The sequence below is a fragment of the Crinia signifera genome, chromosome 1 (assembly GCF_055691185.1).
Source record: "Crinia signifera chromosome 1, ASM5569118v1, whole genome shotgun sequence".
In the NCBI taxonomy this organism is placed as follows: Eukaryota; Metazoa; Chordata; class Amphibia; order Anura; family Myobatrachidae; genus Crinia; species Crinia signifera.
Window position 1 is genome coordinate 183,041,514 of NC_139217.1, and position 15,135 is coordinate 183,056,648.

General features: G+C 42.0%; 1 protein-coding gene across 5 annotated transcripts in view; it reads left to right on the plus strand.

Annotated features, from left to right (window-relative positions):
• CXXC4 (CXXC finger protein 4) overlaps positions 1 to 15,135 on the plus strand; it is a 158,774-nt gene that overhangs the window by 3,131 nt on the left and 140,508 nt on the right. For 3 of the 5 annotated variants that reach the window (XM_083178910.1, XM_083178931.1, XM_083178921.1), the window contains exon 2: positions 200 to 1,263. In XM_083178910.1, coding sequence (XP_083035036.1) covers positions 436 to 1,263 — 828 coding nt within the window. In that variant the 5' untranslated portion in view covers positions 200 to 435. Of the gene's footprint in view, positions 1 to 199; positions 1,794 to 15,135 lie in introns of those variants that run through there. The other 2 variants (XM_083178892.1, XM_083178901.1) reach the window with 1 other exon arrangement.

A 15,135-nucleotide genomic window follows, 5' to 3' on the forward strand; every position in this document is an offset into this window, starting at 1 on the left:
CCCTCTCTCCCTCCTCACCACTTTCAGGTATTCCATCCAGCTATTAATGCTATTATGCAATTCAATTATGTTCAGGGACAGGAGGGGGTTGGGGGGAATCGTATTTATTAATGTGACGGAAATGATCTTGACAGTATATTTATTTCTTTCTCTCCCCTGCACCTTTTTGGAATGATCCTCTTTGTTTTACTTGGAACAGTTGGCGTTTGTGATAATGCACAAGAAGATGCTCCGTGACAAACTGCTGTCTGCTGAAAAATCACCTAGAAAGAAATAAAAGGCACATCTCCCAAACCCACAAAACCAACAAAAATATAAATAAAACCAGTTGCATATAGAGGGTCTCAACCAGAAATAAAGGTGACTGAATTAAGCAGTTTCGGTGGTTTCCCCCCTCTCTCCCCTCCTACCCCCTTCCACCTACCCTCCTCAGAGATGTCCAATATGAACACTAATGTCTGTGTGGAGAATGGACAGAACCCTGAGGCTTCTGTGCTCCAGAAGGATAACCTGGTCGAGGGGGCACTAAACAGCCTCATGGATTACAACTCGGAAATGGAGAGGTATAGATCCTTTGCAACCTTTTACAAAACCAATGGTGGATTTCCCCAGGCTGCTAAGATTGCCAGGATCACCACTCCTATTTTCCCCAGTGCCCGGATTGGCATGTCTCCTTGGAACTGTGATAATGCAATGCTTTGGGGAAGGAAATCAGCCGCTATCAACCCTAATAGGACCAGCATGCACAGAAACGACTCCCAAAGGCTGGGAAAGCCTGGCGGAGCGCCAGAGTCGTTGCAAATGGCAAATAATAATTTCCTTTCCACCTTATCCCCTGAACACTGCAGACCTTTGGCAGGGGAATGCATGAACAAGCTCAAATGCGGCGCCGCTGAAGCAGAGATAATGAATCTCCCTGAACGCGTTGGAACTTTTTCCGCTATTCCGGCTCTAGGGGGCATCTCATTACCTCCAGGGGTCATCGTCATGACAGCCCTTCACTCCCCCGCAGCAGCCTCGGCAGCCGTCACAGACAGTGCGTTTCAAATTGCCAATCTGGCAGACTGCCCGCAGAATAATTCTTCGGGAGCAGGCGGGAACCCTGCCAAGAAGAAGAGGAAAAGGTGTGGGGTCTGTGTGCCCTGCAAGAGGCTCATCAACTGTGGAGTCTGCAGCAGTTGCAGGAACCGGAAAACAGGACACCAGATCTGCAAATTTAGGAAATGTGAAGAGCTTAAGAAAAAACCTGGCACTTCACTAGAGGTCAGAGGAGATGATTCTTTCTTTCCCTGCCTTCCCAGCTCCCTGCTTCCCCCTGTCCCTCCACCCCTTCAGTGTTTCTTGTCTGGCTTCAAGACACACTACCCCTTTTCTGATACCTCCTTCAGGTTGTGAGATTGTCCTTAATTCGCAGCTATATGTGCACAAGAGAGATTATTTGTGTGAATGTGTGTGTGCGCTCTTGCAATTGACACTTTGGCAACTTTTCTTCACACGTATAAAGTATTAACCCTGCATTGCCATTTTACAGCGGCGGGGAGGTATATGATGTTTCTGTGTGTGATTTCATCTGGATTGAACCAAGTGGATATATGAATTTATTTTTAGTGTTACAAGATCGTGTTTTAAGAGCTGCTGTATTCGTACCCCATCCTATTAAATTATACATACAAATGTTTGTAAAATATGTTATTTCTTGTCTGAAATGAAACATTCGTATGTCCTGTAAAGTCCAAACCACTGAACCAATGAGAAAATTCCTGCAATAAACTTTATGCCATATATTCAGAATACTTACTCGTGTGTGTGTGCGTGTGTGAAAAAACTGTACAGTAATTGCATTTGCTCTCTACTAAAGATATATTATTAATGGTTGCCAAATGTTCTCGTACCGAAGTACACTAATGTATATGTGCTTGGTTATTTTTGCATAGCCACCAGTTCATGACCTATTTGACCTCAATCATCACTTTCTTGTTTGGTTATGCGGAAGTAGAGCATGAAGCAATGTTTATTTGTAGTGTACATAGCCCCTAATTCATATATTGCATTTCATTTTTTGGGGGAATCTATATGGAGTTCTGTGATTTTTCACCCTTGTAATACAGGCCATAAAAGCTTGTCAACAGTGATATTTGGGGATATGAACGGCTCAGTTTGATTGATTTTCGCTTTTACTTGCTAGAAACACTGGGTTGTTTCTGTTGTAATTGAGACGCGAAAGGTTGCTCCATTCATTCATAAATGCCTGAGTAATGAGCACGTTTCTGAAAATGGTTATAGTCTGGAATCACACACTTCCTGCCATTAGCATGTTGCAGCTGCAAGGCGAGGTATAAGGAGCACTGTCCAAATGAGGTCAGCTTCAGCCTGCATGGATCACCAACTCATGTTCTATACCACCTTTCTGAAGAGTGCCGGATACCTAAAGATTTCGTTTAAATGTTTCCTTTTTAATGTTTTAAACTAATGGTGTGTACACACCGTGAGATTCCCTTGCTATTCGACTTAAGATTTGAGTGCTATGCAATCTTTTCTATCTCTGTACTATTTACATACAATTCATTCAATCTGCATTAGATTTGCACTATATAGTCATTGCTGCCCTGTCTATCTGGGTTTCGATTTGTGCTGTCCCGGGAGCGCGCATCGGGATCGAAAGGTAAAAAACCTGTGCGATCTGCATGTGATTTTGACTATATAGTCAAAATCTAATGTCAAATCTCACCGTGTGTACACAGCATAAGTAAAGTGGTAATTGTTTTATTGATATTAATAAAGCCATTGACCTGATGGACGTTTCATCTTTTCCCTACCCCATATAATCAATAACCAGTTGACAGAATGATTTATGATATGTGGTTTTTAGTTTATGATGGTTTTTATTATAGTGTGCGCTACTTTGGACATTTTTCAGGCAACGCTAATGCCAGTGTATTTAATGCTGGTTTTACCTGTGAAATGCTGAAGATCACTGCACTCAATGGGGGGGGGGGGGGGGGAGATTCAATTGAGGGTGAAGGGTGCAAATTGTGTTTTAACACCAGCAACCTGACTGGCACCCTTTGCCCGGATGATTCGGGCACAAGTGCTGGCTGCTCTATGGTATAAGATAGCGCACACCATTGAGCAAGATTCTGCAATGTATCATTTATTTGTATATGGTTTTAGTCATCTATTCCTTTTTCTGGCCTGTTGATAAACAAAGTATTTGTTTAGGTCTTTGCTGAAGAGTTTGATGCAAGCTGGTAGCAGTGCCAATTGATGTTCATAATTGTTCAATTATGGTAAAGATAAAAAAAAGTGTACAGTAATGATGATGAATGATGCGATAGTCACAGGTGTTTTTGAGTTTCCTGAATTCAATTTATTTATGGATACTGTAGTGTACCACTGCAAATGTATGCAGTCTATTGCTATGGCATTGGAAATAGTATCTACCTCAGTGGCAAGTGGCTGGTTCCATCTTGTTTGCATGTTTTTTGTGGAAAGAACACTGCTGTAGTTAATAAAACATACTAGGAATGCTATAATGAACAGTTCATATATGCCTTCTTGTTACTCCAATGTGTTTTATAGTTGTCACAATTCATTATCATACTATTTAACCTTCTAGCAAACATTTATATGCTGGAAGAGTGTTATGTCACGCAGGTGCTGCAAAAAGTATGTCAGAGAGGATTGAACTGCTATTGTGCATTCACTGCAGGTTTCCTTTGCTTGTGTCTTAAAGAGCAACAATGTGGAATATGTTGGCACTTTGTAAATAATGGCAAGTCCCAAAGGCTAGATTTCCTTAAGCATGACATACCTTGGAAAAACTGATGGGCCATTAACTATTTAGTAAACTTGGGGCAGTCCACCTTGCCACAGTAGTAGATGAATTAATCAGGCAGTGTGCATCAGCCATTGCATGCTTTGCCTTCCTGACTGACCCTGTAATTCCTCCTCCAGATGTCAGTGATGCCATCATGGTGGTCTCCAGCAATATGTGCTTTCTTGTTTTAATAAACACTAAAGCTGCTTCTGAAAAACTATACTGCAGCACCGAAATACAACTTTAATAAAATTAACATAATATTTTTAAGCAAAGTTTAATATGTTGTTGCACAAGAACATTTTTAATTTGGACCTGTAAGCATATGCTATTATCAGACATGCTAAGATTCTATCCGTGTTCTTTATTAAGACAGAATGGGGAAATAAATTGCTTTTATCACAGACAAGATTATAGACTTTCTCAAGATGTCAATAACTAATATAGAAAGGGAAATGTTAAAATTTATCTGTAACACATTCATTAAATAATTACTTGTCACAGTATACGGTCCTTAGGTGAACACTATTACCCACTTTGGTGGTATGCCCTGAAACTTTCCAGGCTGAGCTGTGCTGCTGCAGCGGGCTGGTCCAGAAAATTTCTGGGAATACCACCAGAATGTAGGTGTGCACCACTGGCGCACCACCTCTAGGGGCACATCCCCCCCCCCCCCTGTTGTCACCCTGCCCCTCCGCTCCGGCGATTGTACTCTGGAGCTCCGCTGCCGCTTCCCCTGCTACCATTTGCTGCAGTGAGCAGGCACCGGCGGCTGGCCCTGCTCGGGAAAGTTTGGGGCTGCTCAGGATTGCTTGGGAGTTCGGGCTCCCGAGTCCCCCCGAGCTGCCTGAACAAACCTGCCCTGGTAGGTTTGTCCTGCCTCAGAAAAACCCACAACTCAAGGGGTTAAGGTTGGCATGCATTGGGTCGACAGGAAAAAGGTGAACAGGGTCAAAAGGTCGACAATGGGAAGGTCAACAGTCAAAAAAGGTTGACATGAGTTTATCACTTTTTCTTTGAGCTGACATGTGCTGACAGGATTTTCCACGCCCTACCATCCACTAGGGTGTAGAGGGAGAATAGAATTGTGTCCGAAGTTTGGCGAGCGCAGCGGTGCGTGTCGAAATTCAGGACAAAAAAAAGTGAAAAACTTATGTCAACCTTTTGACTGTCGACGTACTCATTGTCAACCTAATGCTTGTTTCGACCTTATGACCCTGTCGACCTTTTTCATGTATCGACCTAAGCCCTGTCCACCTTCTGTGATAGACCCAATGCATGTTGACCTTAATTTGGTCAACCCAGTGACCCAGACCCCCGGTAATCTGGAGATGTCTGATGCACAGATCACGCTGTGAGATATCTGAAATATGACGTGTATTCATCATTTTGTGTTTTATAGTTGTATGGATTTTTTAGTGTGCATAATACTTTGCAATGTTAAGCAGTTCTGATAATGGATCCGTGTTTGGGGTGCGATAAAGAGTCACTACGGGCACTCTAGCAGTCAGAAGCACAAGTGCTGGAGAACACCCTGTAACGGTGGTCTACTCACCCTTGAATTTACAATAAACATTAAATCATTGAGGCTGCACCGCTTTGCAAGAGTGCTGTAATGCTCATCTAGCAGTTGAATGCATAATTCTTTCTGTAAAGTGCCTGGAGGATGAAATATTGGTTTAGAGAAATTTACTGTGTATATTTTCCTATGCATTGCTTGAACAGAATTATACCAATTTCAATTTATGTAACCAGTCAGAGAAGTCAGAAGCCAACTTTCCCTTTTAAACATGCTGGTGAGATTTGCTTTGCATAAATAGAAATGACCCTAAAACTGTAGGCACCGGTAGGACTTAGCAGTAATATTTTGAGATGGTATGATTATATGAGTCCTGGGGATTCTCCAGCTCTGCATTCCACAGCAAGTTTATGCTCAGTAATACAAATATCTAATACAGTACCTCACTTATTTTTGTGATGGGTTTACAAAGTATTTTATATCTTTGTGCACCGTATCTAATCTATGGCTAACTACTCCTTACCTCTATGAGCTGAAGTACTGCCAGTGACCACTAGAGGCCACCTGACTGACCAAATTACTCCTTTGTATGCTAAAAGATGTCATACCAGGGACACTGATGTGTTTCAATCTTGCTGGCTATGGAGAGGGGGAGCTGCGAATACAGAGATTGGACGTAGATAGGGACTAAGGGTGGGGTGGAGAGAGTTTGAGCTAAAAACTGTCACAGGTCAAAGTGAAAGTACATTGCAGAATTCATCATTTTGACAGGCTTTTAACTAGTCTGTCATGACGTGGTCTGGTCTGGACGTGTCTAAAACAGACACTTTAGCCTAACGCAGATTGCAGTGATGCATGTACTTAATATTATTGCTTGTGTTTGTGTTGTGTAGTAGCCACACGTACATACGGGCTCGTGTTGTGAACAATATTTTCCATTGTGTACTCTGTGCATCGTTAATGATACGCACTCCCGTGCGTCATTAACGACCTCATTCAACCTGCTCGGATGAGGGAGGACATTGTGAACAACAGGTAGCATGACTGTCATTTCCCCCACCACGGTCACCCCCCTCATGTGCGGCATCGGCAAGTGTGTATACACTTGCCGAAGGCGGTTCCCCCCTTCCCCACTGTGTCCTGCCGCTGCGGGGTCGGCGTAGTGTGTATGGCCCTTTAGTCAAACTCAAGATGTGTAGAAGCTATCGGAGATAGACGGCAGCCATACCCATTCGCTTAGCCAAATTTTACTTGGCTGCACAGTCTATTTGGCTGGGCAATAGCGATGCAGCGGAGCCGCACATAGCTATTGCCTGCAGTGTACACAATGGGCCGATTCTGGCTAAACTCCTAGGCGATTTTGACTATCTAGTCAGAATCGTCTGGCCAAATTGCCCTGTGTGCACACCCTTTAAGTTGTGTTGCTGAGTTGGCAGATAACTACCTACTGTAAATAATATATTTTACAAATAAATAGGATATTTTTATTTATGTAATGTATAATTTCAGGTTGTAGCAGCAGATTGAAGTTTGAATTTACTAGCAAACAAAAGAAACACTGGACGGGTCACACTTAACGAGATTTAGGGGCTATGCATTAATAAATGTTTACCGGAAGAGTCTCCCAAATTTCTATCTACTTGATTGTCATCAGTATTTAGAATTGCTCCACCTCAAACATGGTAGTGTATGGTAGAGAGGGCAAATAATAAGGGCATTTTTTGTGAGATTGAACTATACACCCCAGATGTAACTTTTATGGTGCCCATACACGAAGCGATGTGCTCCGTACTTTTTGTACTAGATTACATAGCATCTAGTACAAAATGCATGCGAGGTGGTACAGCAGCGTGCGCTTTGTACTAGATGTGATCTAGTACAAAAGTACATGCAGCATCGTATAGGCATCTTATCCCTCCAAGTACTTCCAGCTGTCACTAGTGCACTGGAAGGCATGTTTGGTGATCTAATGTAGCATATACAATAGCTGGGAGATCTGTGTATGGAGTAGTGTCAAGGATTACAGGCAGTGCTGGAGCAGATCAGTTAGCGGGTCAATGCAGGGGTATTTCAACTGATTCCCATAACCTGCCACAAGTTTGCTTGCACCATCCTGAGCTGTGAGCAGTAATCTGATTTTAAGTAAGGTTTTGGGGATGTTTGCTGGTGCCAGTAACCGCAGAAAGAGCATCATGCCTGGCACTTAGGGCCTGTTTCAGACCTCTCTCTGCACCTGACACATTTGCCCCACCTGCAGTGCAGCATGGTTTTGTCCATTTGCAAAAATTGCAGGTCTGAATGGGGCCCTTAGCACAGGAGTAACTTCTTAACAGAGCTAATCCTGGGCACTAGAAATCATTACTGCCATTCTGCACGAATGATGTTAAGCAGAAACTTGGTGGCCATACACACGCAGATTTATCTGCAGATCTGTCTGGTTGGAACAAAAACATGGTTATGGATGAGAGCAAATGACAGTTGACCATTTGCTTGGAAATGCTGGAAAACTGACACTCATCCATAACCATGTTTATGTTCCAACCAGCCAGATCTGAATATAAATCTTACTAGTGTATGGGCACCTTAAGACCGGTGTGGTTTTTTATGCATCCACTTGGATTTGCGCATACAGTCTGTTGGCATCTCTAAACATTTATCAGGCAGCTAGAACATTTGCATGTTACCTATGTACAATTTAGCATCTGCTAAAGCATTAGTCAGGCTCATAGATATTCAGAGGTGTAATTATATTGATCCTATCGCTAGTACAATGTTACTGCAGCGTTATTTGACCTCCAGCTAAGTATTCCCCTGGCAACTCTTGTCAACCATGCCCCCATACATGCTGCATTCTGATTTGGTATATTTCCCTGGTGTCAGTCTCAATACACACAATAAGTAGGTAGGACATTATTGTCTTAGATATCTAAAAATTATAACGATAAAGAAATAAAAAAAAACAACAAAGACATATAACACGTTTCCAGTAATGATAATCAATATATACATTTGTAATTGTTGAGCTCCTGTATTGCCAGTGATGAGATAATAAATGTGGTTTATCCAAATGTGCGTCAACATCTTTTCTCTGTGAGATTATGGACCCACTGATGAAAGCAGAATATAAGATTTGCAGAGCTATTGTTACTCTTCTCCCCAAGCACTATGCATATCCTTAATGTATTCCATTTAATTTGATAAATGCAGTGACGGAAGATGTAAATTGGACCTATCATCATTTACAAACTATTAGGGCCTGATTCAAATATGCCAATGTCTCTACAACATGGATTTGTATTGAGATGCTCACAGGCAGTTGTGCAAATTCAGTGGCTTTATACTTAGAAGCCACTTCAGTTACAGACCAGTCAAATATCATAGTTCTAAACATCCCTATGATCAAGCAGGTTGGCAGTGGAAAGTAAGTCATCTGAAATATTGCAGCTGTTTACGGGATCACAGATGCAGCCTAAAACAGGCCCCCAAAAATGGTTGGGGCAGCTTTACTAAATTTAGTTGTTTCCAAGCTGCTGATCATTAGAAACGTTGACTGATTGTTTTAAAACTCCAGAAGAAATCAATTTTAAATCAGGCTTCTTTACCAGTGATTTCTGTTGCTTTTTTAAAGGTGTCCATATACTACTGCAATGTATTCCAGCAGTGTATGGCCATCTTATCCCCCCTTGAGCCTGGGTGGCAGGATCACATGCAATGTATCACATACAACCCCGTTCCCCATAGAGAAAAGAAAAATCAAATTTGTTAAGCTCCATAAATGAGTGTCCAGAGCTATTCAATTGTACACATTGCTACCAACACATCAGTCAGGAGATGCGGTTTTCCTTAACTAATTCCTTGGGCTTAGTTGCAGTAAACTGCATTTTCAGTGCCAGGTGTGATGCTGTAGGTGACCGTGTTAACACTGCAAATGCCCCATATGCTCTATTTAAGTCTGACTTTACTCACACCTTCACACCTTCAGAATGGTGTGAAAGATGTCCACTAGTGTGTTTACAGCGCTGAGAATTGAATTGCTCTGGGCACTCATCCTTAACAGGTTTACAAAGTTCATATTGTCCACCCGGATTCAGTATTGAATCCCGGCGGTCGGGATCCCGGCGTTCAGAATCCCGACGCCGGAATCCCGACAGCCGAAATGCCGACAAGGGGGGGACGTGGATCGCCCCCCCTTGCAGGCTCGCTGCGCTCGCCACGCAGCGGGCCCGGTGCCTCGCTATGCTCGGCACACTAATTAATTCTCCCTCCAGGGGTGTCGTGGACACCCCAGGAGGGAGAATGTGTCGGCATTTCGGCGGTCGGGATTCCGGCGTCGGGATTCCGACCGCCGGGATTTTAACTGCATCCCGTCCACCCATATTGTCTGATTTGCACAACTGAGACAGTCACTTGCAGCATCTGTCAGGTGTAGTTTCTATGGGCCTTATTTTGGTTCACTCTTTCTGACAAAATCCTTCTTAGATGGACAAAACCATGTGCACTGCAGGGGAGCATATGCAAAATGTGCAGAGAGAGTTAGATTTGGGTGGGGTTTTACTTCAAAGTGAGATCTATATTGAAGTGTAAAAATAAAGCAGCCAGTATTTTCCCTGCACAGAAACAAAATTACTCACCCAAATCTAATTCTCTCTGCACATGTTACATCTCCCCCCCTGCAGTGCACATGGTTTTGTCCATCTAAGAAGTATTTTGTCAGAAAGAGTGAACCCAAATAAGGCCCTATGTCTCCAACCTGTGTTTCGTCACCTCCCAGGATTTTTCACTAAAATCCACAGACCCTGCATGACATTCTATGCTGCATTTCTGAGTGCAGAGAATCGGGGTACATGCAAGGTGAGCCTCAGGCTGATGCACAGACTTAAAGCATTGGCCAAATGCATTTTGCATCAATACTGTTTCTGACTCAGGCCCATAGACCCTTATAGATACAGACTAATGTATAATCATTACCTGTTTTCTCAATGCTATCCCTTTTCTTATTTGCCATATTTCCTTTTCAATTATAGAGTTAAAATCCCTCCTTACGTTCTCATATTTCACTAACACATTTAAATCCTCATTTAAACATTTTGTTAGCTAGTGAGTAGCCTTACATTATTCTCCAGATGTTTGCCACTTCCCCCATATCTTCTCCATAGTATCAACAGCATGTACTTTATATGTCTGAGCTGTAATGTAACACAGACAAATAGAAATTGGTCATTGATAATGTTAATAATATTTATGTGTTCAGCACTTTGTGGCATCAGAGAATGCGTTCATAACTCCTTCCTGTCCCAGATTACATATGGATCACTGGCGGCAGTTGGGATTCCGGCATCTGTATCTTCACAGATTTTGGCATTCAGACATCATTCTCCTGTCGCTAGTTGGGATGTCGGTGTCAGTATTGTGACTGCCAATATGCCAATGCCAATAAATGCATCCCACCTCCAGAACTTTTGCCCTACAGCTAATGAGCCCGTGCCAGCTTTTCATCTGCATGATTGATATCACTAAGGGCATGGTTCTGAATAGGGAAGAACAAGTGATTCTGCACATTGGCATACCATGTTTCACTGCAGGTGGGGCAGATGTAACAGAGAGACTAAAGCTGGGCACACACTAGAATTTGTGCAATTGATATGATATTTTAAATTTTTTCCCTTGCATTTCCTGTCAAACCATACAGTGTGTACACACTGTTTAATCTACCAAACAACCAACGATATATTGTCAGTGACCACCTCCGGGAGAATGCTGTTGTTGACGATGTCCTCAGATTAAGCCTAATGAATGTACAGTAGAGGATGTCCTTGCCGGCCTGTGGGGGTGAGCATATGCAGTAGTTAATACATACTATCCGATATGAATTATTTATCATTACGAATCATCTTGTAATGATAAATTGTAATACCCTGTACCCTGCTTTAGATTTAGGAGAGGTGTGTCCATTCTCAAATCTAAATGTCATTATTGTTAAAATAAAGCAGTCCATCATTTTGTGGGCTACATGCAAAAGCAGCCAGTGTTTACCCTGATGGAATTTTTGTAAGGGTTTTTCCAGGTGTACATTGATTGTACTTCATCTTTCTTGCTTTATTCCCAATTTACAATCTGGCCCAGAGGGGAGAATTCAATTGGGTGCCAGGTTTAAAAAAAATTGCAGACCTTGCACCCAATTTTGGATGCCTGCAGCATCCAATCTTAGAAAAATCCATGCTTTGTTTGTATATTTTTCAGTAGGAAAATAAAATTGTGGTACTTATGTAGTATCTGGGCGCCCGATTTAGAAATCGGGTCGGATCGGGCACATCGCATCGCATGCGACCAAATCGGATGCGATGCGATGGACCCGATTTTTCCATAGGATTCAATGTTAAAATGGTCTGAGTCCATTTTAACATAGAATTCAATGGGAAAAAGGGGTCCTTTTCATACCCCTACTATCCAAGTGGGCATGGAGTTGGATATAAACCTGTGGCGAGCGCAGCGAGCCACCGAGCCCGAAGCGTGGCGAGCGAACGGTATTCTGTGTCCCCTCGCGGGGCTCGCCACGCTTCGGGCTCGGTGGCTCGCTACGCTCGCCACAGGTTTATATCCAACTCCATGCCCACTTGGATAGTAGGGGTATGAAAAGGACCCCTTTTTCCCATTGAATTCTATGTTAAAATGGACTCAGACCATTTTAACATTGAATCCTATGGAAAAATCGGGTCCATCGCATCGCATCGCATGCGATATGGTCGTATGCGATGCGATGCGATGCATCTGATTGTATGCCTTAACTTAAGGCATACAATCAAAAAATCGGGCGCCCAGATACTACATAAGTACCAAAATTGTATAAAAGAAAATCAAATGCTTATAAAATGAAGTATGGGCTAAATTTACTAAAGTGGGAATCTATTGAAGATGGGATGTTGCCCATAGCAACCAATCAGATTATATCTATTATCTTCTAGTAGGTGCTAAATAAATATGAAGTAGAATCTGGTTGCTGTGGCTCTCATCCCATCTAGATACAATGGAACAGTGATGGCTAACCTTGACACTCCAGATGTTGTTGAACTACACATCCCAGCATGCCATGCCCTACAGTTTTGCTATTTGGCCATGCTAAAACTGATGCAGGGCATGCTGGGATTTATAGTTCAATAGCTGCTGGAGTGTCAAGGTTAGCCATCACTACAATAGAACATCTTTGTAGCCCTATATGTCAGTAGAGGAGATCTATGCAGTCTTGAAAAAAGAGAAGTTTCCAAAGTGTATTTTGTCATCAGCCCGTAGATATATGGGCCCCATTAGTTGTCATGGCTGTTAGGTCAGTTCTGGGTCATATGGTCATTGAGATCTGCCGTACCTTGTAATATCTTCAGAATTTATAGTAAGGGTACATTTGGGGTTATTCAGCATGGATCGCTAATAACGACTGCGCAAGCGCAACATTCACATTGTGCATGCGTGCCCGCAACTAGAAAATAAGTATCCGTAAACCCATAGCAATCAGTGTTAGAATTAACAGGAAGCCAGCAGGGCAGAAACATGGCCTTGCTGGGTATAACAGCTCTCCTTATAGGCGGAGGGGGAGGGTGATACATTTGCCCATAATGGGTACCCGTTTCTCCACGTTAAGCAGCAGAAGCAGGACCCTTAATTTTAAAAACGTTAGGGGCGCAATAATACATCTGCCCCATTATCCCATATACCATATATAAACTGACAAGAAATGTAATTCTATGATAATGCTTTTTTGCTCTTATTGTCTATATTTGAGAGATGCAAATACATTAAGGTAAACAATTTTGAATACTTTACTAATGACAAATATTTTTTATCTTACTGTATTAGAGAAATAATGTGTGGGCTTGATCTTCAAAATAATATAGAACAAAACATGATTCTAAATCGTTTTTAATAATAATAATTATATTCTTAAGCTGGGCACACTCTAGACCAGGGGTGTCCAAACCTGCCTTCAAGAACTATCAACAATTCATGTTTTTCAGGCAACCTGTGGATCTATAGTAGGAATTCAGCAGGTTTAAAAATGTGACAGTTACTAATGACTACAGCTGTGCACCAGCTAGGTGATTTGGAAAACGTGGACCATTGGTAGATCTTGAGGACTGGTTTGGCTACGACTGCTCGAGACCAAACATGTCCAAACTGCATACTTGCCTACCTGACCCTCTCCATGAGGGAGAACATGCTCTGTTCCTGGACTTACCCGGAAATGTAGGATTGCCAGCACCTGTGGCGAATCACCTTTCTTATCAATTACCTAGCTCCCCACAGGTGATGGCAATCATACATTACCAGGGAAGTCCAGGAACAGAGCATTTTCTCCCTCATGGAGAGGGTCAGGTAGGCAAGTATGCCAAACTGTGGCCCTCCAGCTGTTGTAAAACTTCAAGTCCCATTATGCCTTGCCACAGTTTTGCTATTAGGGAATGCTAAAACTATAGCAAGGCATGCTGGCATGTGTAGTTTCACAACAGCTGGAGGGACATATTTTGGATGTGCTTGCTCTAGATGATTTGGCCTAATCCAGCGGTTTAGAATGACAAACTATTCAAATAGTCTAGTGTGTACCCGCTATGTGACTGATGATGTGTGTTCCCACATCACTAGCTAGCGAGGGCCATGCTGCAGAGTGCAGCATGGCTGCCTTTAGCGCTCAATCTCTGCTGGCACTAGGAAGTGTGTATGCACTTGCCAATACTGGGTCTGGTCACCATTAGTACCCACATCATCTAGTGTGTACCCAGCTTTAATAAGCAGAGCAATTGTGAAATTTAACATAATAAATATTTACATTTAACTGTAAGATTGTGTCACCCATAATTGTAATTATTGGGACGAGAAATTTTGGATTTTGCTCTTTTATATACTTTGAAATAATGTTTATTCAGCTCAAAATCGACTAGTGTGTATGGGCCTAAAACTTAGTGCTTTTTGGGATGTTTAAGCCCAAAACATGGAATGTATTGGATTAAAAGCATTGTCCATTTTAAATTAGCGGACTGAAATATGTGGGGCAGAGGCTCTTGGTAAATACGGTTGAGCCCCAAAATGGAATTTTTTGTTTATATTATGTGTTACAATCCCCTACTATCATCTATAAGAAATATACAGATTGTCGGGGGTATATGCTTCTGCTTTGTACTTCCAGCCAATTAGCTAGGAACTTGAATTCTATGACTCAGGCCGGAAGCCTTTTTCTTCCTCATATTTGCAGACAGCTGTTAATTGCTGTGCGGTGATGATCTGCTGTCTTCATTGAGCATTTGGGAGTAAGGAAAGGAAATTCTCTGTATAGGGTAGGAAACCTGAGATCGGTCACAGCTGTAATGTACTGGGCATTACATCCTATATTAATATTCAGTATATACAATAATGCCAGAAAGCATTTGAAAATGAGACTCACTCTCTGAATGTGATTTGCTTTGACATTGTTAATACTTCCATACAACCTTTTAAAACTCAGCACCTGTTGCTATAATACTGTTTCTCATACATTAAAGGTCTTTACTAATTTTTCAGCTCATTATCGGGTCCATTTTATCAATGATCACATTTGCAATGCAATCTTGGATGCCAGACGATCTTGGAAGTTTTTAAATGAGCAATCGGCTTGTTTATCAAGGGAAAATGTTGCGGTGGACCGCTGTCTGCTTGTGTGTGTGTGTGTGTGTGTGTGTGTGTGTGTGTGTGTATATATCTATATATATATATATAGATATATATATATATATATATATATATATATATATATATATATATATCATAGTCCAATAAT